Genomic DNA, 27,938 nt, shown 5'->3' with positions numbered 1-27,938 from the left:
GAAGTCATGTTCTAATTTTATATGTATTTTTTTAGGAGCTCTATTTCATTGCAGCGATCAGTGACTGACCGAGTGAGATTTGCATATGACTGACATTCCAGTGTATATTTGAACCAATCAGCGGTCACGGCGGTGGGATGACAGGTGGCTGCCTTGACCAATGGCGGAGCTTAGATGTAGAGAAAGGGCGGGACACGGTTGGGCGAGGTTGACACACTGAAAGAGCGTTTACAACAAGAGGGGAGGGGAAAAGAAAGAAAGGGCCAGACGAGGCCAGAGAGGAGAAATTGTTAGGAAGAGAGTTGAGCTAAAGTGAGGAGATGTTATGATACAATAACTTTTCTACTACAAATACCTGCCGAGCTGACGGACAGGAGTGGGCGCGCGCGAAGTGACCTGCTGCAGGCGGAGATCGCACCGGACCTCGAGCTGCTATTTCTATATAAAGCCCACGATTCCACGGATCTGTGTCAGAGCATCTCCGGCTGGACTCTGGCTTCGGTTTCCTGCCTTTGAGCTCAATCCTTTCGTTTTCTTTGGTCCAAGGGGAGCAGCAACCAACACAGAACAGTGCTGTGGTCTCGCCCCACTTTCTGTCATTGGGGTCCGAGTTATCATCATCGCTGCTGCTCATGACAGCGTTGGAGTGAAATACTTCTGCTAACTATATTTTCAGTCGATTACCTTTTTGAGACGTTGATTAGATACGAGGTAGGGGTGTGTGCGGGAGCCGACTGAGGCCAAGGTGGTGTTTATTTTTTTTTTAAATTAACGTTAGAGGGGGTAGCGCATTGGTGGCTAGCTTGCAAAAAAATGGGTCTTTGGATTTAACCAGCAACTGGAGAGCCAGTGGGATATGGGATAGGTGAATGCACCAGTTTTACGCACACCTGCATATGATCCGCCTTGTGTGGTAGAAAGTTAATTGATGGTGAATACGATTTCACGTTGCTTTACATTTGAATATGAGTTGGTGCCAAAGCAATAGAATATCAATGTTGGATGCTGACAGTAACCATACGGCTAAACAGGCAGGTAGCTAACGGTTTTGGGAGTAAAAAAATGCAGGCGTATTCAGACAGGTTTTAGTAAATTTAGCTACCATCTTATAGATCGAGTACTCAGCAGTCATTGTTCCTCAAATAATTTAAGTGGTTTCATGGTGTTAAGAAAAACAATAGTAACAGACATTTGTTGTGTAAAGGAAGGGTAGTGACATGAGGACAATAATTGCGTTTCTTTGACTGCTTTCTGTTTCTGTTCTGCGTGTTCAGGGCCAGGGGCGTTACGGAGGGTACGGTGTTATTTGGACCGGTGCACTTGAGGCTCGGGTTGCCTTGTCGAGTTGAACCTGTCGGATGTATTTTGAAGTAGCACAGGTTATTTTGACTGACAATTGCAGTGCTACTTGCGTCAATGTAGACTGCAACAAACCCATCTGTGGTGGCCAGTTAACGTAAGATAAACAATTGGGGTTGTCACTTGTCCTCCAAACTTCAGCAAGAACATCCAAAGTAAAAGCATGATGTTGCTGAGCATAGCCTGCACTGGAGTTTATGGATGGCAAATAGCTGCTGCTAGCCTGTGTTAATTCAGCTAACTAGTAGTTGTGTGTAACGTTACACACGGTCCGATGCATACGCAATTGATTGATAGATTCAGACAGATACAAATCCCTTCAATAAACAAATCTAGCAGGATGATGAATTTGATAGCTTTGTCATTTTGAGCATTTGCGTAACAACTAGCTAGCCAGATAGCTAATGCACGTAGCTAGCCAGCTTGCTATCCACTGCTAGCAATTCATGTTAGTGTCGTCCAAGCTAGCTGTCAGACATTCTTGGTCGAATACTCCGGAGATCGTTTCTGCACTTAACAATTGACTAGCCTTTCGTACCATTTGTACACTGCTAGACTGAAGCGAGTACGTGTAGAGACAAGTTAAACATGGCCGCGAGGATAGCGTATGTCTCGGACTGATGTGCCAATTTACTCCGTGGATGAGGTTGAGGCCTAGTTAACCTATTCATGACCGCAGCACTCCAGTAATGTAAACAAACAGACGAGGGTGCATCAGGGGTTATTAGATCAAGAGGAACACAGACTTCTCCGATGATATTTAACATATTGTCTCATCTGTATCCTGTTGCAACTTGTGACTATTTGGCAATCCATTTTACATTGTGTTATTCCCCGTATTTCATGTTCTGCACTGGGGAAATGTAATTGTTATCGTCAATGCGCGTGAATAAATAGGCTGCTCACAGAGAATGCGGCATTCTGAAAAGATGAAAGCGTGAGCTGGTCTCATGTTGACCGATACGCCTGGGACTTCATTTTAATCAGAAATCAACATTTACAGATATATCTGTACGCCACCGGATAAATCATAATAGCAGTACGTCTATTGCAGTGAACGTTGTGCGTGATGACCGCAATCTGAAGATACGCGTCAGATGCAGGCACCATTGAGCACTGTTGCTTTCTTGTTTCATCGATGGAGTTGCCATCCACTATACGATCTTGGATCACTGATGGATGTTTGAACACATGGATTTTTATCTGACATTGTAAAGGGACGTTTTCAAGGACTCTTTTTTTAATTTACTCTCGTTTCTGGAAAAACACAATAAAGGACCCTTTTCAACCATGTATTCATCAGAAAGCCCTCAATACCTCCGTCAAGGACTGAGCATGTTTGGTCAGTCATGGTCATTTACTACCTCCGTGTGTTTTTCTTATTTGTCTTCAGCACCATTTTGAATATTGTAGCATTATGAGTTTACAGTGAAAAATAAATGGTATATACAGGTCTTTCTCATGGCTGATTGATGCTCACATAGATCAGCTACCTGCTGGTGAGTTTCCAGAGGTGTCCCATATGGGGAGCAGCAACAGCCATGAGTATATACCTGAGGCTAATTGGTTAAGCCAGTGAGCCACTGGTTCTGGGAAGATGGGCCTTTGATAGTCACTTCTTGACCATACTAGAAAAGTGTTCATATTGTCATAAATAAACTATTAGCAAGTGTACGGGCTAACAACAATATGTTCCCCAAATCTGGAAATAGAATCTTGTTTATATGAAAGTTGAGATTTTATAAAAATATGTTTGAGCTAGCTTACTATGAGGAGTGCATTGTCTGGACATATTGTGAGTCCTAAACATTTCTTTTGTATTCTTTTTGCAGTCTGGACCAACGTGGAACCCCGGTCAGTTCCTGTGTTTCCCTGGCATTCATTGGTCCCTTTCCTGGCACCAACCCAATCAGATGCCTCTACTCAGTCTGGTGAGGGCCAACAACTAATCAATCACCCCCAAGCTGCCAGTCTGAAAACAGGTAGGTTGTTGGTGAAATTCTACCCAAATCCCAGCAAGATTGCAATTTCTACCATGATTTCAAACACATGAAACATAATGGATTACGTAACACAAACATTGGTATTACCAGATAACTATCAAGAGATTTGAATCGTTGTGAAAATACCCCCTTTTCCTGTCTTTCTCAGAATCTCAGGGGGGTGCAGTGCTGCTACAGGAGGCCAATGAGGACCCCCCCACCCTGGAGAGAGGACCCACAACAAGGCCAACTCCCTCCACAGATGACCTGGCCCCAGAGAGGGAGAGAGAGGCCGAAAGAGAGAGGCCAGACAGTGAGACTGAGAGTGATGTGGATGACCCGTAAGTGTGTGTGTGTGTGTGTGCGTGCGTGACTGCATGTGGACACTAGGGCTGACCCCAATTAGTCGATTGTTTGGTTGTTAGGCTGTTAGTTGAGCTGTAGCAAATATATACAGTACCAGTCAAAAGTTTGGACACACCTACTCATTCTGGTGTTTTTCTTTATTTTTACTATTTTCTACATTGTAAGACGAGTGTGCAAAGCTGTCATCAAGGGGAAGGGTGGCTACTTTGAAGAATAAAAAAAAAAAAAAAAATGTATTTAGATTTGTTTAACACTTTTTGGTTACTACGTGATTCCACATGTTATTTCATAGTTTTGATGTCTTCACTATTATTCTAAAATAGTAAAGATAAAGAAAAACCCTTGAATGATAAGGTGTGTCTAAACAGTCCAAGAGGAAGGGGAGTGTGGCTAGGATGCATAATGCACGTCTCTCTCCAGAATGTGCGGTCTCCCGCCAATTTGTACCTGATTACGCATAGAAGTAGGACTACAGGCTACCTTGCCTGTGCTCAAATGTAGGCCAATTTAAGGATCTGATAGTATTTCTTATTGGCTTAACGCACCACCACTAATGAGCTGTGGAGCTTCTCAAAGTAATGTTTTCTTCACTTCAAACAACAAGCAAACAGTCTGTTATTACATCTGTTGAGAATGACAATAGTCCTCAATGTATTTCAAATATCTTTTCAGCTCTCTCCCTTTCGATAACCCACTCAGCGTGAAAGGGAAAAATATCATGCTCTAATCCAGTGGAAACGTCCTACCCGACTAGCTCAATGTAGCGGAACTGAGGGCCCAGAATATTAGAAGGGCCAGGAATATTATGTTATGTTCTACCTGCAGGCTGTATTGTTTTTATTTGTTGGCTTTATGTAGGCTATTTTTACATATTTGTAGTACTCGAGACCACATATTGAGTGTTTCGGTCTTCTCTACATGTAGGATACATTTATACTCGGTCTTGACTCTGTCTTGGACAGTGCGGACTCATAATTTCTTACCAGAGTAAAAAAACTCAAAATTATCAGCTTCCATTCAGTCAGCACATAGAACCGCTTCTCCAGGCCAAATATATACACTCCTTTCTTGAAACATGAATATCTTGACAGCCTTTTTATCTATTATAGACAGGTTAGTACGGTGGTGAACCTATAGGCCTTCGGTGTGTGACAGGTTAGTACAGTGGTGAACCTATAGGCCTTCGGTGTGTGACAGGTTAGTACGGTGGTGAACCTATAGGTCTTCAGTGTGTGACAGGTTAGTACAGTGGTGAACCTATAGGCCTTCGGTGTGTGACAGGTTAGTACAGTGGTGAACCTATAGGCCTTCGGTGTGTGACAGGTTAGTACAGTGGTGAACCTATAGGTCTTCAGTGTGTGACAGGTTAGTACAGTGGTGAACCTATAGGCCTTCGGTGTGTGACAGGTTAGTACAGTGGTGAACCTATAGGTCTTCAGTGTGTGACAGGTTAGTACGGTGGTGAACCTATAGGTCTTCAGTGTGTGACAGGTTAGTACAGTGGTGAACCTATAGGTCTTCAGTGTGACAGGTTAGTACAGTGGTGAACCTATAGGCCTTCAGTGTGTGACAGGTTAGTACGGTGGTGAACCTATAGGCCTTCGGTGTGTGACAGGTTAGTACGGTGGTGAACCTATAGGTCTTCGGTGTGTGACAGGTTAGTACAGTGGTGAACCTATAGGTCTTCAGTGTGACAGGTTAGTACAGTGGTGAACCTATAGGCCTTCAGTGTGTGACAGGTTAGTACAGTGGTGAACCTATAGGTCTTCAGTGTGTGACAGGTTAGTACAGTGGTGAACCTATAGGTCTTCAGTGTGTGACAGGTTAGTACAGTGGTGAACCTATAGGCCTTCGGTGTGTGACAGGTTAGTACAGTGGTGAACCTATAGGCCTTCGGTGTGTGACAGGTTAGTACGGTGGTGAACCTATAGGCCTTCGGTGTGTGACAGGTTAGTACGGTGGTGAACCTATAGGCCTTCGGTGTGTGACAGGTTAGTACGGTGGTGAACCTATAGGCCTTCGGTGTGTGACAGGTTAGTACGGTGGTGAACCTATAGGCCTTCGGTGTGTGACAGGTTAGTACGGTGGTGAACCTATAGGCCTTCGGTGTGTGACAGGTTCATGATTCTGAAAGGACAGCAACCCTAATACCAGCGCACTGTCGGAGAGTGCACTTTTTGTAAAACACAAAGGGCCAGTGGTGTAGGGTATACGCAGGTACAGTATAAGATGTATGTTCATTTTTCCCCCAGTGGGCTTTGCGTATACTCAATTCTTAATCCCTACTGATGCATATCAAAGTAGTGTAGTGGAGGTGTACGACAATTATGAAGTACAATAGAGAAATCATTGACAAAGTAGCCTACAGAATCGCAAAGCACGTGAAATATATTCACATGCACACAGCCTAGTTTCAATGGAATATCATCTGCAGGCAGTAAGAGTGTGCAGCTTTCAGATTGGTTTGGCAGCTCAGAGCTCAGAGAAGAATGACATCGGTAGCTGGTAGGGTAGGAAAGACGTTTCAACGTACGATATCTTCCAGTAAATGTTAACCAAGGCACCAAAGATATGCAAACCAGGTATTTAAAAAGTTTAGTCAGTGTTGGTTAGTAGGCTATTTGTAATGTGCAACTGTCATCATGCACTATTTGCATCAGGGGCGCAGACATGGATGGGCCTGGGTGGACAGAGGCTCACCCACTGGGGAGCCAGGCCCTGACAGGCCCACCCAATCAGATTGATGTGGACTTACATGCTGACCAGACTGGGTGCTGTTGATTTTGTCCATCCACAGCCGACGTGATCAGGACACGCAGGTTGAATTATCAAAACAAACTCTGAACCAACTATATTAATTTGGTGACAGGTCGAAAAGCATTAAACATTCATGGCAATTTGGCTTGCTGTTGCTAGCTAATTTGTCCTGGGACATAAACATTTGGTTGTTATTTTACCTGAAATGCACAAGGTCCTCTACTCTGACAATTATTCCACAAATAAAAGGGTAAACAGAGTTAGTTTCTAGTAATCTGTCCTCCTTCAGGGTTCTTCTTCTTTGGAGTTTATATGGCAGTTGGCAACCAACTAAGGTGCATTACTGCCACCAACTGGACAGGAGTGTGGACCTCAGATCATCTTTCAATCACCCACGTGGGTATAGGCTCCTAAAAACCAATCAGGAGATGGGAGAGGCGGGACTTGCAGCGCATCACGCATCACAAATATAACCAAGTTCTATTTTAGCGCCTGACTACGCAGATGCTCGTGAACAGTTTAGATGCAATGATTGAATAACATTTATGTGTACATTTCTTTTAAGTGAGTGGTGTGGTCAGTTAGACCATTTTTGGTATTCTTTCCATATAAAAAAAATTGTGATTTTTGAGAGTGAAAATCTGAAAAATCTATAGGAAAATTTAAAAAAACCCATTGAATAACATCGGATTATTCACACAGGGTGCATTCCCTTCTCTGGGCGGCCTGTTTGGGAACTTTTTGGCAAAATTAGAATATACCAACGTCTCCAGGACCACTACATAGGGCCGATGGAAAGAGCAGTCACAAACAGCATGATTTTAAAGGATAAACAGTCCATAAACTCAGACATGAATGATGGCAGGCCCGTGTGGTAAATGGGATGTTTGGTAGGAGCTGAAGGAGCATGGTCGGGTCAGGTGATTATTATTTTTTTTCTGGTTATCTTGATCTGTCATATTTATTCAAACAGTGTGCTTAAAGGGAAAGGGGGACACCTAGTCAGTTGTACAACTGAATGCATTCAACTGAAATGTGTCTTCCGCATTTAACCCAACCCCTCTGAATCAACATCCACGTCAAGTATCAGACAAGCGTAATGCATATAGTTGATTTTATATACACGTTTTAAAATTTAGACCAGTTAATTGGTCGAAAGAACAGACGACTTTCGGGCGGGCAAGATTATTTTTGGGGCAGGGACAGGCCAAGTAGAGTGAGTGGCTCCACGTCCACTGTGAAGTTTTAGTATACTCCTACATGTAGAGCAGCGTGTTATTTGAACAACGAGGTGAGGAACAAAAGCATTCCATCTCTGTGCTTTATTACTAGCCATATGAATGGCTATATGAATATAAGCTAAATGAATATACAGGGTGGCAGGTAGCCTAGCGGTTAGAGTGTTGGGCCAGTAACCAAAAGGTTGCTGGTTTGAATACCCGAGCCAACAAGGTGAAAGATTTGTCGATGTGTCCTTGAGCAAGGCACTTAACCCTTATTAGCTCCAGGGGCGCACCGTACTACTATGGCTGACCCTGTAAAACAACACAATTTCACTGCACTTATCCTGTGTGTTTGACAATAAAACATAAAAAATAACTAAAAAGAATGGCAGTGGCCAGGCTGCTGCTGTCCATTGACTGTCATGAGCTGTCTGCTGAATCCACTGAAATGTCTCTGGGTAGTGGAGCCTCTTTCCCTGCTCTGTGTGTGTGAAAGAGTGACAGTTTTATCCAAATTTCTCTCCTAAGACCTACACTCGCCAAGAGTTGTTTAAAAAATACAATTACATATTTTTTATATTTTTTATGTTCCATGTTTGCTACAGAGGTATAATGATGGTGAGTGAGATGTATATGGTTTCGGTCAGAGATATCTGATGTTGTCATGGTTCTGTCTCCACCTGTCTGTCTCTCTCAGGTTCTTCCCCAGTGTTCTTCCTGAGCCGCCCTTGTCTGTGACTCCTGTGAAGAGACGCACTCAGTCCCTCAGCGCCCTGCCCAAAGATGGGGACAAGATTAGCCCTAACAAGGTAACCTGTCTCTCGCTCACTCTTACCTTGTCATACATTCCGTTCCACATTTAATCACATTGTTAAAAGAGGAACATCCCTGGTAAGGCGCTCTGGCTTTCTCTCACCCTCATCTAATCATTCTTTCCTCCCTCAGAGGGAGAAGGACCACATCAGGCGGCCGATGAACGCATTCATGATCTTCAGTAAGCGTCATCGAGCGCTGGTGCACCAGAGGCACCCCAACCAGGACAACCGCACGGTTAGCAAGATCCTGGGCGAGTGGTGGTACGCCCTGGGGCCCAAAGAGAAGCAGAAGTATCATGACCTCGCCTTCCAGGTGTTACACACACACACACACACACACACCAATTTAGTGCAATGGTTTAGTCTGACCTGACTAAGCAGCCAAAAAATGAATGTATTTTGTTTGCTCATCCTCTATCTCTCTCTTTCCCTCTTTCTCAGGTGAAGGAGGCCCACTTTAAGGCCCATCCAGACTGGAAGTGGTGCAACAAAGACAGGAAGAAGTCTAGTTCTGATGGCCGAGGGCTCCTGGGGCCGGGGGGCAAAGACATTAGAGAAAGGAGCATGTCTGAGACCACCGGTGAGTCACACACTGTTGCTCAATACACCCAAATAAGAGATAACAGAAAGGAAGAGATGTTCATTTGATTGCCACGGTTTCCTCTGAGCTCTGTCATCACTAAAATATTATAATTGAATATCTATCTAGCTCTCTCTTTCCTCTCGCTATGCACCACTGTCTCACTCTCCCACTTTCTCTCAGAGCCCCATGGTGTGGAGCTGAAAGGGGTGGGGCCTGGCCTGCTGGGTGTGTCTGAGCGGAATCCAGGGGAGGGGCATGTAGGTCAGCTACCCCGCCCCCGAGCCTTCTCCCAGAGTGCCATGCACAGCCTGGAGAGGAGTGAGAAGGGCAACACACAGGCCCTGGCCGAACTGTCACAGGTAAGGCCATGCCGCATAATGTTGTTTTCACCACAGCCACTTTACTCAAATGATAAACAGAGGTTTCTTAGTGTGGTGTGTCAATTTTGACTCGTCCCTCTCATCCATCACCTTGTTGTTTTTATATCTGGCTCCCTCTCCTTCTCCTCTTCCTCCTCCTCTCTCAGATGTGTGGGGATGGTGGTGGCCAGTTTTCGGGGCGTGGCCAGACCCTGTCCCGTTCTCAGAGGGGGGTCAGTGAGGACATGACCAGTGATGAGGAACGCATGGTCATCTGTGAAGAGGAGGGAGATGATGATGTCATTGGTGAGAAACTAAACTGCTGTGACATCTCAACAACGCAACAATTATAAGCTTATTTTGGAGTAAGCCCCTGTAAACACATAAAACTCAGGTTATTACACTGCTGGGGAACACAATACTACTGGGAGCTCTTTTCCCATAATGACATCATCTTAATTGGACAGTTTGAGAAATAACTCAGAAATTCAATTCAATTGCGCTTCAGGGACAATAAATGTCTATCTGGTAACAGGGAATTCCACACAAATGATTCCCAGACATGCAATATTACATGTACAATATACTGGCAGAGGAAGTTAGAAATGGGTGTTTATGCACATAAACCATGAGTACCCTCATTCCCCTTTCCCCCTACAGAGGACCCGTACCCTGCCAGCTCCATAGACCTGAAGTGTAAGGAGAGAGTGACGGACAGCGACAGTGACAACGCCTCTGGGAACGAGAGTGATCGCAAGGTAAGTCTCTTCCTTTATCAAGGCTAGATTGAGTTACAGTTGTCTGACTGATCATTTTCTTGATATAGTACCATTATTTAGAGAAGTGGAAAATGTTTTAGACCTTCTGCTTTTCACCCTGCTACAGACATCTAGTTGTTTCTCTTTCTGTCTCTGCAGCGTGTCTTTGCTCCAGTGATCTGCTCTTCCTCCTCCCAGCCCACCCCCCACGGACGCTCCGTCTCTCTCTCCTCCTACCCTTCCAAACGCTACGACGAGGAGAGAGGGGGGCTCTCAGACCACAGGAGGAAGAGAGGAATAGAGGGAGGTGGTGATGGAGGAGGAGTGGCATCCCTCTCTCTTTCCCTGTCCTCCTCAGGCCACTCTGTCATCTCCAGCCCCGGAGGCCCATTTCCATCTGCCCTTGCCCCCCTTGGCCTGTCTCCTGTCCTGGGCTTAGGGGCTGTCAGAGTGGCCTCTACAGTGGTGACCAACGTGGTTCGTCCGGTCGTGAGCACGCCAGTCCCCATCGCTAGTAAACCCCGAGACGGAGCAGCTTCATCCATTCCTCACCCACCAGACAGGAGGTCCCTCCCATCGCAGCAAGCGCAGCTTCTGATTGGCTCCGGAGTAGGAAGCGGAGGGCCTGGGTACTACTCCTCACCCAATCCCATAGGTGCAGGGGCAGGTCCAGGGGGGCTAGTGACCAGCTTGGTGTTCCCGGGGCACAGCCAGCCCACTGTCCAGCTCATCAGTCCCTCCCCCCATCCGTCCTCCCACCACCAGCTGCCCCCCACCGCCCCCGTCTCTGTCCCCACACACAACCACACCAACGGCCCCCTGCCCCTCTCCCTGCTCCAGCCCCAGTTCCTCTCCTCGTCATCTCTGGCATCCCCCGGGGGCAAAGCCATCACACAGGTCCAATACATCCTGCCCACCCTATCAGCCAGCTCCAATCCCAAGAGCCCCTCCCCTCAGCTGCACAACCTGCCAAACAGTTTCTTCAACCTGCCCACAGCTCCGCCCACCCACATGTCCATAGCCAATGGGAAGCAGGTGGGGCCGGGCTCGCTGATGGGATACGCCTCCAGCCCAGCCGTGGGAGTGGTCAGCCCGGGAGCCAGAGGTGAGGGGGGGAAGAATGAGAGAATCGTACACCAAAACTCTAATAAATGGAGAACTGTGATACTGTTTTCAAAAAAGGCATAACCTTATCCATATTTTCTTCTCTCTTTCACCCTTTAGTGCAATCCCAGTCCCCAGTCCTACAGGGCAAGATGCTGCTTCCCATGGCAACAGTGAGGACGGCACCCGCCCCTGCCCAGCAGTTCCCCCTCGTGGCTCCACCTCTTCCTGTCCAGAATGGAGCTCAAGCAGGAAGCAAGGTAAGCAGTGTTACCATGGTGATGACAGCCAGACCAAGACATTGAGATTTCAGCAGGTTTATTGTGTATCCCAGGGCTGTCAGAGCCCCAACATGACCGTTCTTACTTAGTCTTTGTAATCATAGAATAATTTATACACTTGTAGTTTCCCAGGTGAATGACTAAATACACATATATCTTCTCACTCTTTCTCCATCTCTTTTTCTCTCTGATAGATCTTCCAGATCGCTCCCATGCCTGTCGTCCAATCCCTGCTCCAGCAAGGCGGGGCAGGGCATCCTGGGAGCCCTTTTCCAGTTACCATGGGAACGGCCACAGTGTTGCACCAAGGTTCTGCCCCATCTCAGACTGTGCTGCTGCCGCCCCAACCAACCAGGTAGGAGGACACAGACCAACTCAATCTAACAGTGCGCTGTTAGCGCTGCTGCCCTACCACAATACATAACACAATGGTTTTGGAAGAAGTGCAGCTCGTGTGTTAGTCATTCTGCGCTGTTGCTGCTGCTGGCCCAGGCTGCCTCTTCCTCTGCAGTGCCTGCTGCCTGCCTGCCGCCCCCTCACTGCCTCTCAGCTCCACCACACAGACACACTCATCTACTGTTCAGTCACCCACTGACCCCCACTGCACCATTTCTCTCCTCTCTCCTCCTTTCATCCTTGTTCATGTTCTATTTTCCTTTTTTTTTGTCTCTCTCTCCTTCACTGCCTGTTTCATCTATCATCTTCTCTCTCCCACTCATACACACTTTCTCTTTCCCTCTTCACCTTAACTTCTCTCTTTTATCTCTCTCTCTCTCTCCACCACTCCCAGGATCACCTATGTCCAGTCCACGCCAGGAGTCCCCTCTGCTCTGCCTCTGGTCTCCACAACAACAGGCTCCTCCTCCCCGCAGCAGGCCCAGCTCACCCCTGGATCTGCATATGTTCCGTCGCCCCTAACAACGCTGGGCTTTACAGCCATAGCACCCCCTGGACAGAACCTAGTCCAACCCCTCATCACAGGTCAGTAGAGCTCTGCTACCCGAGCCCGATGGGCCCTGACATTATACATCAGGTTAGGGCCGGGTAGGACCTGTTTTTCATCAATAACTAGGGTACGGGCAGGGCTCTTGTATAACTAAATTGATCACTAACATTTTGAAGCTGAGCCATTTTCTCGTGCTCTGCTGCAAAGTACAGTCATATCTAAGATCATAACATGGTGTCAGAAATGCTTCAACCTCGTCCAATATAAAACAGGAGAGATTATTTAACTAACTAATTTAACTATTTAAAATAAGAATGTTCCTTGAGTTTTGTGGAAGTGTAGAGTCTCATGTCTCGTCATTGAGCAGAGCAGCCCAAGCAAAGCCGTTACTATGGATACTCACAGACCCAGAGCCTCCATGAGCAGAGTGACCAGCGCTTACGGAGCGAGTGACCGACAGAGAGGAGCAGCTAATGGATTTACTAACGGAGTACATTATTTCAGGTTTCGGGCAGGGCTGGGCAGGGCCGGGCTTTAAATTTGCCAGAAGCAATCAGGCCTGGGTAGGGTAGGGCATAGGTTTGGCTCAGGCATAAAATGCATGCCCGTGCAGGGCTCTACAGGTCAGTGCATCCACTTGAAGGACATCTAGAATAAGATGGCCCCATACTGGATGGCTGCCGTTTTGCAAGCTCCAACCCAATTTTGCTTGCTTTCTTTATCGTGTTTTTCTTATTTTTCCATCTTGTGTGCTTCAGTTCTACCTTGTTATTTTTAGTATTACATTGTTATTGATTACTGCAGTGTTGGGGTTAGAGCTGGCAAGAAATGCATTTCACTGTCCTTGTGCATGTGACATTCAAACTTAACTATATTGCACTTTTAAGTTCACTGTGAACTGCAACAGTAGCAACAAGAAAACTCCCCTCAGTTTTGAGAACAGGAGCAAAACCTTTAGTTTAGAGGAAACAGGTTATCATACTCTGGCTGTACGCTCTGGCTGTACGCTCTGGCCGTCACTGGCTGTGCGCTCTGGCCGTCACTGGCTGTGCGCTCTGGCCGTCACTGGCTGTGCGCTCTGGCCGTCACTGGCTGTGCGCTCTGGCCGTCACTGGCTGTGCGCTCTGGCCGTCGCTGGCCGCGCGCTCTGGCCGTCGCTGGCCGTGCGCTCTGGCCGTCACTGGCCGCGCGCTCTGGCCGTCACTGGCCGCGCGCTCTGGCCGTCACTGGCCGCGCGCTCTGGCCGTCACTGGCCGCGCGCTCTGGCCGTCACTGGCTGTGCGCTCTGGCCGTCACTGGCTGTGCGCTCTGGCCGCGCGCTCTGGCCGCGCGCTCTGGCCGCGCGCTCTGGCTGTGCGCTCTGGCCGCGCGCTCTGGCCGTCGCTGGCCGCGCACTCTGGCCGTCGCTGGCCGTGCACTCTAGCCTTTGAATGGTGTTAACTCTTTCTCTCGCTCTCTCCAGGTCAGCCTCCCTTTCAGGCTCCAGTCCAGTCCCCTACCTGCCCCTCCCACCCCTCTGGTCCAGCCTCTGCTTCAGGGGGACAGATAATCACCGCCATCTACCCCCCTACCAGCGTCACCATTGCAACTGGGGTGGTCTCCATGGCAACCGGGCCACCCAGCATGGTGTATACAGTCTCCAGCTCCTCCAGTTTGTCCACCCACATCCTGCCCAAACACACATTCGCCCCCGCCACCCCCACCACACACACTCACACACACACCCAGCTCCAGTCAGACAGACAAACAAACAGGCACGCGGGGGAGAGACCCACGGACAGAACGTCTCACTCTCAGTCAGAGAAAGCGGCAGACAGACAAGCGGAGACGCAGCCTGAGCTACAGGCGTACGGACAGACGGAGAGGCAAGCCCAGACCTTCAATAAGAGCAGCAGCTTAGTGGGGCCCCCAAGTGGCTCCTCATTGTCACTGCGGCCCTGCAGCCCCCCCCTGCCCTCTCACACTTCCAGTAAGTCTAAGGCGCCCGCCTTGTTTTTCGAACAAAGATCTAATGCTTAACAAATGCAAGTATATGAGAACTTATAATATACATATTTCAGCAGGCAGCGCACCAGGCACCCCCAAACTCCCCCAGCTCCCGGTGAGAACCCCTCAGAAAATCAAAGCCACAGTTGCCAACATCCCGGTGGGCAGCTACGAGGGAGGAGGCCGAGGAAAGGAGAGGGAGAAGAACCGAGAGAGGGAAAGGGAGAAAGAAAGAGAGAACACTGGGGCCAACAGTCGTTTTTCCTTTGAGCTGGAGCGTCCTGTGGAGGCGACGTCCCCCTCCCAACACACACACACTGCTGAGGAGCCCCCCTCTGACAGACCCCCTGAGGGACACGGCCCTGGGGACAACACTGACACACGCAGCACAGAGGCCAGCAACAAGGAGGTGAGAGAGATGGAGAGATTGACCTGATGGATTTTTTGTTTTTTCTTCTCAATAATCAGAGAATGCAAATGAGATCACATTCATAGAAAATAACATACATTTCTGATTTTACACCCTGTGTCCCAAAACTAAACCCTCCCAGCATATTGTCAAATTAAACTTGTTCTCCTCTCTGCCCCATACAGTCTGGGTGGAAGGACTCCGTCCCCTCCTCACCCCTGCCCCCTCCCTTGGGTACAGACCCTGCCCTGCCACCTCCCCAGAGCGACAAAGACGCCCCTCCTCCCAAAAAGGTGAAGGCCCGCCCCCCGCCACTCAAAAGGACCTTTGACTCTGTGGACAAGTGAGTTACCCTGAGTATAGACACGCCATCTATCAATTTATAAAACATGTTTGTTAGTGAGTATCCCTGAGTATAGACACGCCATCTATCAATTTATAAAACATGTTTGTTAGTGAGTATCCCTGAGTATAGACACGCCATCTATCAATTTATAAAACATGTTTGTTAGTGAGTATCCCTGAGTATAGACACGCCATCTATCAATTTATAAAACATGTTTGTTAGTGAGTATCCCTGAGTATAGACACGCCATCTATCAATTTATAAAACATGTTTGTTAGTGAGTATCAAGTTTATTTTATATAGCCCTTCGTACATCAGCTAATATCTCGAAGTGCTGTACAGAAACCCAGCCTAAAACCCCAAACAGCAAGCAATGCAGGTGTAGAAGCACGGTGGCTAGGAAAAACTCCCTAGAAAGGCCAAAACCTAGGAAGAAACCTAGAGAGGAACCAGGCTATGAGGGGTGGCCAGTCCTCTTCTGGCTGTGCCGGGTGGAGATTATAACAGAACTATGCCAAGATGTTCATAAGTGACAAGCATGGTCAAATAATAATCATGAATAATTTTCAGTTGGCTTTTCATAGCCGATCATTAAGAGTTGAAAAACAGCAGGTCTGGGACAGGTGGCGGTTCCATAACCGCAGGCAGAACAGTTGAAACTGGAATAGCAGCAAGGCCAGGTGGACTGGGGACAGCAAGGAGTCATCATGCCCGGTAGTCCTGACGTATGGTCCTAGGGCTCAGGTCCTCCGAGAGAGAGAAAGAAAGAGAAAAGGAGAGAATTAGAGAGCCAAGATTTTCAAAATGTTCATAAATGACAAGCATGGTCAAATAATAATCAGGAATAAAAGTCAGTTGGCTTTTCATAGCCGATCATTAAGAGTTGAAAGCAGCAGGTCTGGGACAGGTAGGGGTTCCATAACCGCAGGCAGAGCAGTTGAAACTGGAACAGCAGCAAGGCCAGGTGGACTGGGGACAGCAAGGAGTCATCATGCCCGGTTTGCCGTGACGTATGGTCCTAGGGCTCAGGTTCTCAGAGAGAGAGAAAGAAAGAGAGAACGAGAGAATTAGAGAGAGCATACTTAAATTCACACAGGACACTGGATAAGACAGGAGAAGTACTCCAGGTATAACCAACTGACCCTAGCCCCCCGACACATAAACTACTGCAGCATAAATACTGGAGGCTGAGACAGGAGGGGTCAGGAGACACTGTGGCCCCATCCGATGATACCCCCGGACAGGGCCAAACAGGAAGGATATAACCCCACCCACTTTGCCAAAGCACAGCCCCCGCACCACTAGAGGGATATCTTCAACCACCAACTTACAAGGCCGAGTATAGCCCACGAAGATCTCCACCACAGCACAAACCAAGGGGGGGCGCCAACCCAGACAGGAAGATCACGTCAGTAACTCAACCCACTCAAGTGACGCACCCCTCCTAGGGACGGCATGAAAGAGCACCAGTAAGCCAGTGACTCAGCCCCTGTAATAGGGTTAGAGGCAGAGAATCCCAGTGGAGAGAGGGGAACCGGCCAGGCAGAGACAGCAAGGGCGGTTCGTTGCTCCAGAGCCTTTCCGTTCACCTTCACACTCCTGGGCCAGACTACACTCAATCATATGACCTACTGAAGAGATAAGTCTTCAGTAAAGACTTAAAGGTTGAGACCGAGTCTGCGTCTCTCACATGGGTAGGCAGACCATTCCATAAAAATGGAGATCTATAGGAGAAAGCCCTACCTCCCGCTGTTTGCTTAGAAATTCTAGGGACAATTAGGAGGCCTGCGTCTTGTGACCGTAGCGTACGTATAGGTATGTACGGCAGGACCAACTCGGAAAGATAGGTAGGAGCAAGCCCATTTAACGCTTTATAGGTTAACAGTAAAACCTTGAAATCAGCCCTTGCCTTAACAGGAAGCCAGTGTAGGGAAGCTAGCACTGGAGTAATATGATCAAATTTCTTGGTTCTAGTCAGGATTCTAGCAGCCGTATTTAGCACTAACTGAAGTTTATTTAGTGCTTTATCCGGGTAGCCGGAAAGTAGAGCATTGCAGTAGTCTAACCTAGAAGTAATTAATTTTTCTGCATCATTTTTGGACAGAAAATTTCTGATTTTTGCAATGTTACGTAGATGGAAAAAAGCTGTCCTTGAAACAGTCTTGATATGTTCGTCAAAAGAGAGATCAGGGTCAAGAGTAACGCCGAGGTCCTTCACAGTTTTATTTGAGACGACTTTACAACCATCAAGATTAATTGTCAGATTTAACAGAAGATCTCTTTGTTTCTTGGGACCTAGAACAAGTATCTCTGTTTTGTCCGAGTTTAAAAGTAGAACGTTTTCAGCCATCCACTTCCTTATGTCTGAAACACAGGCTTCTAGCGAGGGCAATTTTGGGGCTTCACCATGTTTCATTGAAATGTACAGCTGTGTGTCATCCGCATAGCAGTGAAAGTTAACATTATGTTTTCGAATAACATCCCCAAGAGGTAAAATATATAGTGAAAACAATAGTGGTCCTAAAACGGAACCTTGAGGAACACCGAAATGTACAGTTGATTTGTCAGAGGACAAACCATTCACAGAGACAAACTGATATCTTTCCGACAGGTAAGATCTAAACCAGGCCAGAACTTGTCCGTGTAGACCTATTTGGGTTTCCAGTCTCTCCAAAAGAATGTGGTGATCGATGGTGTCAAAGGCAGCACTAAGGTCTAGTAGCACGAGGACAGATGCAGAGCCTCGGTCTGACGCCATTAAAAGGTCATTTACCACCTTCACACGTGCAGTCTCAGTGCTATGATGGGGTCTAAAACCAGACTGAAGCATTTCGTATACATTGTTTGTCTTCAGGAAGGCAGTGAGTTGCTGCGCAACAGCTTTTTCAAAATTTTTTGAGAGGAATGGAAGATTCGATATAGGCTGATAGTTTTTTATATTTTCCGGGTCAAGGTTTGGCTTTTTCAAGAGAGGCTTTATTACTGCCACTTTTAGTGAGTTTGGTACACATCCGGTGGATAGAGAGCTGTTTATTATGTTCAACATAGGAGGGCCAAGCACAGGAAGCAGCTCTTTCAGTAGTTTAGTAGGAATAGGATCCAGTATGCAGATTGAAGGTTTAGAGGCCATGATTATTTTCATCATTGTGTCAAGAGATATAGTACTAAAACACTTAAGTGTCTCTCCCGATCCCAGGCCCTGGCAGAGCTGTGCAGATCCAGGACAGCTAAGCCCTGGAGGAATACGCATATTCAAAGAGGAGTCCGTAATTTGCTTTCTAACGGTCATGATCTTTTCCTCAAAGAAGTTCATGAATGTATTACTGCTGAAGTGAAAGCCATCCTCTCTTGGGGAATGCTGCTTTTTAGTTAGCTTTGCAACAGTATCAAAAATAAATTTTGGATTGTTCTTATTTTCCTCAATTAAGTTGGAAAAGTAGGATGATCGAGCAGCAGTGAGGGCTCTTCGGTACTGCACGGTACTGTCTTTCCAAGCTAGTCGGAAGACTTCCAGTTTGGTGTGGCGCCATTTCCGTTCCAATTTTCTGGAAGCTTGCTTCAAAGCTCGGGTATTTTCTGTATACCAGGGAGCTAGTTTCTTATGACAAATGTTTTTCGTTTTTAGGGGTGCAACTGCATCTAGGGTATTGCGCAAGGTTAAATTGAGTTCCTCAGTTAGGTGGTTAACTGATTTTTGTCCTCTGACGTCCTTGGGTAGGCAGAAGGAGTCTGGAAGGGCATCAAGGAATTTTTGTGTTGTCTGAGAATTTATAGCACGACTTTTGATGCTCCTTGGTTGGGGTCTGAGCAGATTATTTGTTGCGATTGCAAACGTAATAAAATGGTGGTCCGATAGTCCAGGATTATGTGGAAAAACATTAAGATCTACAACATTTATTCCATGGGACAAAACTAGGTCCAGAGTATGACTGTGGCAGTGAGTAGGTCCAGAGACATGTTGGACAAAACCCACTTAGTCGATGATGGCTCCGAAAGACTTTTGGAGTGGGTCTGTGGACTTCTCCATATGAATATTAAAATCACCAAAAATTAGAATATGATCTGCTATGACTACAAGGTCTGATAGGAATTCAGGGAACTCAGAGAGGAACGCTGTATATGGCCCAGGAGGCCTGTAAACAGTAGCTATAAAAAGTGATTGATTAGGCTGCATAGATTTCATGACTAGAAGCTCAAAAGACGAAAACGTCATTTTTTTTTTTTTGTAAATTGAAATTTGCTATCGTAAATGTTAGCAACACCTCCGCCTTTGCGGGATGCACGGGGGATATGGTCACTAGTGTAACCAGGAGGTGAGGCCTCATTTAACACAGTAAATTCATCAGGCTTAAGCCATGTTTCAGTCAGGCCAATCACATCAAGATTATGATCAGTGATTAGTTCATTGACTATGACTGCCTTTGAAGTGAGGGATCTAACATTAAGTAACCCTATTTTGAGATGTGAGGTATCACAATCTCTTTCAATAATGGCAGGAATGGAGGAGGTCTTTATCCTAATGAGATTGCTAAGGCGAACACCGCCATGTTTAGTTTTGCCCAACCTAGGTCGAGGCACAGACACAGTCTCAATGGGGATGGCTGAGCTGACTACACTGACTGTGCTATTGGCAGACTCCACTAAGCTGGCAGGTTGGCTAACAGCCTGCTGCCTGGCCTGCACCCTATTTCATTGTGGAGCTAGAGGAGTTAGAGCCCTATCTATGTTAGTAGATAAGATGAGAGCACCCCTCCAGCTAGGATGGAGTCCGTCACTCCTCAGCAGGTCAGGCTTGGTCCTGTTTGTGGGTGAGTCCCAGAAAGAGGGCCAATTATCTACAAATTCTATCTTTTGGGAGGGGCAGAAAACCGTTTTCAACCAGCGATTGAGTTGTGAGACTCTGCTGTAGAGCTCATCACTCCCCCTAACTGGGAGGGGGCCAGAGACAATTACTCGATGCCGACACATCTTTCTAGCTGATTTACACGCTGAAGCTATGTTGCGCTTGGTGACCTCTGACTGTTTCATCCTAACATCGTTGGTGCCGACGTGGATAACAATATCTCTATACTCTCTACACTCGCCAGTTTTAGCTTTAGCCAGCACCATCTTCAGATTAGCCTTAACGTCGGTAGCCCTGCCCCCTGGTAAACAGTGTATGATCGCTGGGTGATTCGTTTTAAGTCTAATACTGCGGGTAATGGAGTCGCCAATGACTAGGGTTTTCAATTTGTCAGAGCTAATGGTTGGAGCCTTCGGCGTCTCAGACCCCGTAACGGGAGGAGTAGAGACAAGAGAAGACTCAGCCTCAGACTCCGACTCGCTACTTAATGGGGAAAACCGGTTGAAAGTTTCTGTCGGCTGAATGAGCGACACCAGTTGAGCATTCCTACAGCATTTCCCTCCAGAAGCCATGAGAAAGTTGTCCGGCTGCGGGGACTGAGCGGGGGGATTTATACTAACGTTACTATCTGTACTTACTGGTGGCACAGACGCTGTTTCATCCTTTCCTACACTGAAATAACCCTTGCCTAACGATTGCATCTGAAGCTGGGCTTGCAGCACAGCTATCCTCGCCATAAGGCGATCGTTCTCCTGTATATTATGAGTACAGCGACTGCAATTAGAAGACATCATGTTAATGTTACTACTTAGCTTCGGCTGTTGAAGGTGCTGACGAACCATGTCCAAATAAAGCGTCCGGAGTGAAAAAGTTGAATGAGGGAAAAAAGTTGCGATGGAAAAACTAAAAATATAAACGGTAATTAAAAAGAAAAAAAAAACGTAAAGTTGTCAGCTAGCAAAGTAAAGTTGGCAACAAAACGCACAGCAACAAAACGCACAGCAACAAGTCTACTGAGAATATAATATATCAGAGTATCCCTGAGTATAGACACGCCATCTATCAATTTATAAAACATGTTTGTTAGTGAGTATCCCTGAGTCATCCTGACACTTCAAAAGATTCAGGTACCTTACTCCTGTGTTTCTCTCCTTTCTCTCCCTCCATCCCCCTCTTTCTCCCAGGGTGTTGTCGGAGGTGTATTTTGAGGAGCGTTTTGCTCAGCTACCAGAGTTCAGGCCAGAGGAAGTGCTGCCCTCCCCCACCCTGCAGAGCCTGGCCACCTCCCCCCGCGCCATACTGGGCAGCTACCGCCGCAAGAGGAAGAACTCCACAGGTAGGAGAGAGAGAGAAAGGAGGTAGAGAGGACTGAAGGAAAGAGGAAGAACTCCACAGGTAGGAGGTAGAGAGGACTGAAGGAAGAGGGAGACAGACAACTGAGATTTACATTTTCTGTTGCATAACATTTTGCTACGGTGTGCGCCACTGAAGTAGAGGGATCTGCTAATCGTCTATATATATATATCTCTCTTTCTCATCCCCTCTTCTGTCCAGACCTGGACTCGTCAACAGAGGACCCCGTGTCTCCTAAGAGGAAGAGCAGAAGGCGCTCCAGCTGCAGCTCGGAGCCCAGCACACCCAAGAGCGCCGCCAAGTGTGAGGGAGATGTCTTCACCTTCGACCGACCAGGTAGTAACACAGACACGCTCACACCCTCATTGTAAGGTTTATTCATGTACAGTGCCCTCAGAGAGTATTCAGACCCCTTGACTTTTTCAACATTTTGTTACATTACAGCTTTATTCTGAAACATTTTTTTTTCAGCACTCTACACACAATACCTCAGAATGACAAAGCGAAAACAGGTTTTCAGATTTGTTTATTTATATAAGTATTCAGACCCTTTGCTTTGATACTTGAAATTTAGCTCAGGTGCATCCTGTTTCCATTGATCATCCTTGAGATGTTTCAACAACTACTTTGGAGTTCACCTGTGGTAAATTTAAATTGATTGGACATGATTTGGAAAGGCACACACCTGTCTATATAAGACCCACTGTTGACAGTGCATGCCAGAGCAAAAACCAAGCCATGAGGTCGAAGGAATTGTCCTTAGAGACAGGATTGTGTTGAGGCATAGATCTGGGGAAGGGTAGCAAAAACATTCTGCAGCATTGAAGGTCACCAACAACACAGTGGCCTCCATCATTCTGAAATGGAAGAAGTTTGGAACCACCAAGACCAAACTGAACAATTGGGGGAGAAGGGCCTTGGTCAGGGAGATGACCAAGAACCCGATGGTCACTCTGACAGAGCTCCAGAGTTCCTCTGTGGAGATGGCAGTTGTCCTTCTGGAAGGTTCTATCTCTGCAGCACTCCACCAATCAGGCCTTTTATGGTAGAGTGGCCAGACGGAAGTCACTCCTCAGTAAAAGGCACATGACAGCCCGCTTGGAGTTTGCCAAAAAGCAGCTAAATACTCTGACAATGACAAACAAGATTCTCTGGTCTGATGAAACCAAGATTGAACTCTTTGGCCTGAATGCCAAGCGTCACGTCTAGAGGAAACCTGGCACCATCCCTACGGTGAAGCGCAGTGGTGGCAACGTCATGCTGTGGGGATGTTTTCAGCGGAAGGGACTGGGAGACTAGTCAGGATCGAGGCAAAGAACAGAGAGATCCTTGATGAAAACCTGCTCCAGAGCGCTCAGGACCTCAGCCTGGGGCAAAGGTTCACCTTCCAACAAGACAACAACACTAAGCACACAGCCAAGATAACGCAGGAGTGGCTTCAGGACAAGTCTCTGAATGTCCTTGAGTGGCCCAGCCAGAGCCCGGACTTGAACCTGATTGAACATCTCTGGAGAGACCTGAAAATAGCTGTGCAGCAACGCTCCCCATCCAACTTGAGAGGAATAGGAAAACCTCCCCAAATACAGGTGTGACGAGCTTGTAGCGTCATACACAAGAAGACTCAACGCTCTAATCGCTGCCAAAGGTGTTTCAACAAAGTGCTGAGTAAAGTGTCTGAATACTTATGTAAATGTGCTATTTAAATTGGCAAACATTTCTAAAAACCTGTTTTTGCTTTGGCATTATAGGGTATTCTGTGTAGATTGATGATTTTAGAATAAGGTTGTAATGTAACAAAACTGGAAAAAGTCAAGTCTGAATGCGCTGTATAATAAACTGCTCTTCCAAGTCCTAAAATATATGTTCCATGTTTACACATGTTTTATATAAAAGACTAACCAGAGTGTGTGTCTGTCAGCCCCCCCGTCTGTGTGTCCCCCTCCAGGGACAGGTGCTGACGGAGAGGACATCCTGGGGGAGCTGGAGTTTGACAAGGTGCCCTACTCCTCTCTGAGACGCACCCTGGACCAGAGACGAGCCCTCGTCATGCAGCTCTTCCAGGAGCATGGCTTCTTCCCATCAGGTCAGTACAGACACACATACACACACTTGCATATAGATTTTTATATACAGTACCAGTCGAAAGTTTGGACACACCTACTCATTCAAGGGTTTTTCTTTATTTTTACTATTTTCTACATTGTAGAATAATAGTGAAGACATCAAAACTATGAAATAACATGTATGGAATCACATAGTAACCAAAAAAGTGTTAAACAAATCAAAATAGATTCTTCAAAGTAGCCACCCTTTGCTTTGATGACAGCTTTGCACACTCTTGGCATTCTCTCAACCAGCTTCAACTGGAATGCTTTTTCAACAGTCTTGAAGGAGTTCCCACATATGCTGAGCACTTGTTGGCTGTTTTTCCTTCACTCTGCGGTCCAACTCATCCCAAACCATCTCAATTGGGTTGAGGTTGGGTGATTGTGGAGGCCAGGTCATCTGATGCAGCACTCCATCACTCTCCTTCTTGGTCAAATAGCCCTTACACAGCCTGGAGGTGTGTTGGATCATTGTCCTGTTGAAAAACAAATGATAGTCCCACTAAGTGCAAACCAGAATGGATGGCGTATCGCTGCAGAATGCTGTGGTAGCCATGTTGGTTAATTGTGCCTTGAATTCTAAATAGGTCACTGACAGTGTCACCAGCAAAGCACCATCACACCTCCATGCTTCACGGTGGGAACCACGCATGCGGAGATCCTCCATTCACCTACTCTGCGTCTCACAAAGAGAGTGGTTGGAACCAAAAATCTCAAATTTGGACTCATCAGACCAAAGGACAAATTTCCCCCAGTCTAATGTCCATTGCTCGTGTTTCTTGGCCCAAGCAAGTCTCTTCTTCTTATTGGTGTCCTTTAGTAGTGGTTTCTCTGCAGCAACTCAACCATGAAGGCCTGATTCACGCCGTCTCGTCTGAAAAGTTGAGGTTGAGATGTCTGTTACTTCAACTCTGAAGCATTTATTTGGGCTTTAATTTCAGAGGCTGGTAACTCGAAGGAACTTATCCTCTGCAGCAGAGGTAACTCTGTGTCTTTCATTCCTGTGGCGGTCCTCATGAGAGCCGGTTTCATCATAGCGCTTGATGGTTTTTGCGACTGCACTTGAAGAAACTTTAAAAGTTCTTGAAATTTTCCGGATTGACTGACCTTCATGTCTTAAGGAATGATGGACTGTCGTTTCTCTTTGCTTATTTGAGCTGTTCTTGCTATAATATGGACTTGGGATTTTTACCAAATAGGGCTATCTTCTGTATACCACTCCTACACATTTTTGGTTAATACATGATTCCATATGTGTTATTTCATAGTTTTGATGTCTTCACTACTCTACAATGTAGAAAATAGTCAAAATAAAGATAAACCCTGTAATTAGTAGGTGTCCAAACTTTTGACTGGTATTGTACATAGGCCTACTCTCACTCTCATTTACAGTGTACACATGTGCGCACACAAAGTCCTCCCCACCCAGCAAAATTGTTTTTCTCTACATTCCTAGTCAATCAACAATAATCATCACTTCCTCTCTGTCTTCCTCCTTCTCCTGTCCGCTCTCCAGCCCAGGCCACGGCAGCCTTCCAGGCACGCTACTCAGACATCTTCCCCACCAAGGTGTGTCTGCAGCTGAAGATCAGGGAGGTCCGACAGAAGATCATGCAGACTGCCGTCCCCTCTGAGACCAACGAGGCCTCCTCGCTCCCCGGACCGTCTGGCACCCAATCAGGGGAAGGGACAGGAGGGGCAGAGCCATTGGGAGAGGAGGCGGATCGAGAGAGGGAGGGTAGTCCAGAGGAGCCGAGGGATTTGCAGGAGTCATCTAGATGAAGGATGCCGACAGGCTGGATTGACCAACCAGCGATGGACCAGTTCCCCAAATCCCGCCTCTTAATTTTGTTGAAGCTACACCCCTCTGTCTCTGTGTGTATCTGGACCTGTCTCTCTCTCTTTCTCCAGAGAGCCAGGTCAGAAAGACCAAGAGGATGTGTGTTTGCAAAATGTGTCAGATGGAATTGTTTAAAATGTAAAAGGGGATTTAAAAAAAAAAAGTATAATTCCCCCTCTCCAAAAAATTACATTTAAAATGCCAGTGACACACACACACACACACACACACACAGCTGATGAACCCCAAACTCCAATACTCACACTTGAATTAGCACTTTGTTAGTAATATTATCCCTGTAAGCTTCCATTGATGCCAGTGGACTATACAATAACAACTCTCCAGCTGTTACCCATTGCCTTGGAGCAGGGCCCATCTTTCAGACTGAATAGCATATCACTTAGTGGGACTGCTTGAGGTAATTTATCTCACTCTAACAGGACTGACTTTGTTGTTTTTAAAAATGGAGGGCTTGGGACGCAAGATCAGTTAATTGGCTGCTGAAGAGGGTCTGGCTCAAGTCTCCCATTGGCTCATTTGTTTCTGCTGGACATTAGGGGGCTGGGTCCCCACTGGCTTGAGATGATGCCATTGGATGGAGAGCCCGCACTACCCTGGTGAGGGATCAGAAGGATCCTTGTTTTGTTCAATTTTTCTCTACTTTAATCCATAAAAGCATAACTTCAGGAGAGAGTTTAGGACCTCGCCCTCACTTCCCATGATTGGCTACAGAAGATGCCAGTAAAGCGTGCACCAAGCGTTCCTGCTTGTCTGATTCGCTCGCCATGAGGGAAGGAGGCGGGGAGAAGGAGTCAATGGGCACATCATGGCTTTACATTTCTCACTGTCACTTCAACCATGTTTTATATATTTGTAAACTTTAGTTGGGAACCCAGAGCACGTCAGGCTGACATTCCTATTACTTTTAATGCCAAGCAGTTTTATTATCTAACTTTCTTTTTTAAAGACATCAAACTTGTCTTTTTTTATCAAACACATGTAACTTTGCAGTTCATTATGTTATTATTGTATTACTGTTACTAATATTACTCCTCTCATTGTTAGAGTGGACCTCATCCTTGCTATGGGCTGGTATCAATGCCATTATTCTCTCGCAACCTGTTTTCTTATTTGAGAGGAAATGGGATGGGACGTGTGAGAGATGGTCCTCACCTGTGTGAGAGATGGTCCTCACCTGTGTGAGAGATGGTCCTCACCTGTGTGAGAGATGGTCCTCACCTGTGCCTCTTTCCCTCTCTTTGTCTTCCCTTTCAACACCCTCACTTCGCCCCAGCAAGGACCTGGGGTGACAAATATTTTTATTCATTTCAATGAGGGATAACAAAGAGAAGAGGGTTGACATTTGTATTCATTTAAGTGTAATAAGTATGTTTTTGGACAACCCTGTATACCGCTCTCTCGCACTCCTCTGCTAGTAAGTTTGATTCTATAGCCTCCTCCCTCCCTTACTGTTCTCTCCAGGCTATTTTTGGGGTGGGCGGAGATAAGCCTGGAGGAGGCAGGGCAGTATAAAGAGTGGTAGGGTATAAAATTGGTTGTCTTTGTGCAAGACCTGGTTGTTGTACATATTATTTACTGTAGTCAGGAGACTCGCTATAATATTAAGGAACAATGTGTAACTGACTTGTATTGACTTTTAAAAGATGTCATTACACAAGGTCAAACTCCAAAAATTGACAAATTAATATTAATGTTTTACTCCTTGTTTTACTGATACATACTGTATCAGTAAAACAAGGAGTAAAACATTAATATTAATTTGTCAATTTTTTGGAGTTTAATTTAAGATAAACTTAAATTATTCATAAATGTACATCTATCTTTCAGTATACAAATAAATGTTCAAGTAAACATATTTTTCACTAGTTTATAATGTACACACAGCTGAACCACCAGTTTTTGATTAGTTATTATTGTCCATCTACACTGAACAAAAATATAAATGCAACATGTAAAGTGTTGGTCCCATGTTTCATGAGCTGAAATAAAATATCCCAGAAATGTTCCAAAAGCCTATTTCTCTAATTTTGTGCACAAATTTGTTTTACGTCCCTGTTAGTGAGCATTTCTCCTTTGCCAAGATAATCCAGCCACCTGACAGGTGTGGCATATCAAGAAGGTGATGAAACAGCATGATCATTACACAGGTGCACCTTGTGCTGGGGACAAAAGGCCACTCTAAAATGTGCAGTTTTGTCACACAACACAATGCCACAGATGTCTCAAGTTGAGGGAGAGCGCAATTGGCATGCTGACTGCACAAATGTCCACCAGAGCAGTTGCCTGAGAATTGAATGTTCATTTCTCTACCATAAGCCACCAACGTTGTTTTAGAGAATTTGGCAGTATGTCTAACCGGCCTCACAACCACAGACTACGTGTAACCACGCCAGCCCAGGACCTCCAGATCCGGCTTCTTCACCAGCGGGATCGTCTGAGACCAGCCACCCGGATAGCTGATGAAACAAAAGTATTTCTGTCTGTAATAAAGCCCTTTTGTGT

The 27,938-nt window shown here is 46.3% G+C and overlaps 2 protein-coding genes across 3 annotated transcripts in view; one reads left to right on the top strand and one right to left on the bottom strand.

Annotated features, from left to right (window-relative positions):
- Positions 1-27,938, bottom strand: part of LOC120048605 (cell adhesion molecule 4-like) — a 752,359-nt gene that overhangs the window by 578,655 nt on the left and 145,766 nt on the right. The gene's annotated exons all lie outside the window — the stretch shown is intronic.
- LOC120048588 (protein capicua homolog) lies at positions 257-27,442 on the top strand. 2 transcript variants are annotated; one of them, XM_038994680.1, is made up of 20 exons: positions 257-2,701; positions 3,192-3,341; positions 3,511-3,682; positions 8,385-8,496; positions 8,633-8,815; positions 8,944-9,082; positions 9,266-9,444; positions 9,612-9,750; positions 10,105-10,202; positions 10,362-11,307; positions 11,427-11,566; positions 11,782-11,942; positions 12,378-12,568; positions 13,996-14,502; positions 14,597-14,928; positions 15,114-15,271; positions 21,302-21,453; positions 21,672-21,806; positions 23,389-23,553; positions 25,092-27,442. In XM_038994680.1, exons 1-20 carry the CDS (start codon positions 2,650-2,652, stop codon positions 25,355-25,357), a joined length of 4,377 nt encoding a protein of 1,458 aa, XP_038850608.1. In that variant the 5' UTR covers positions 257-2,649; the 3' UTR covers positions 25,358-27,442. The 2 variants fall into 2 exon arrangements, with proteins under 2 accessions (XP_038850608.1, XP_038850607.1); XM_038994679.1 differs by having other exon boundaries at positions 14,594-14,928.

This window comes from Salvelinus namaycush, chromosome 5 (genome assembly GCF_016432855.1).
Source record: "Salvelinus namaycush isolate Seneca chromosome 5, SaNama_1.0, whole genome shotgun sequence".
In the NCBI taxonomy this organism is placed as follows: domain Eukaryota; kingdom Metazoa; phylum Chordata; class Actinopteri; order Salmoniformes; family Salmonidae; genus Salvelinus; species Salvelinus namaycush.
Note: the sequence above shows the minus strand (reverse complement) of the source record. Positions and strands in the feature narration are given on the sequence as shown.

Coding starts and splice junctions, on each gene's coding strand:
- LOC120048588 (XM_038994679.1), top strand. CDS start 2,650: ATGTATTCATCAGAAAGCCCTCAATACCTCCGTCAAGGACTGAGCATG. Junction 11,567..11,781: donor GAGCTCAAGCAGGAAGCAAG/GTAAGCAGTGTT, acceptor TCTCTCTGATAG/ATCTTCCAGATCGCTCCCAT. Junction 14,929..15,113: donor CAGAGGCCAGCAACAAGGAG/GTGAGAGAGATG, acceptor TGCCCCATACAG/TCTGGGTGGAAGGACTCCGT.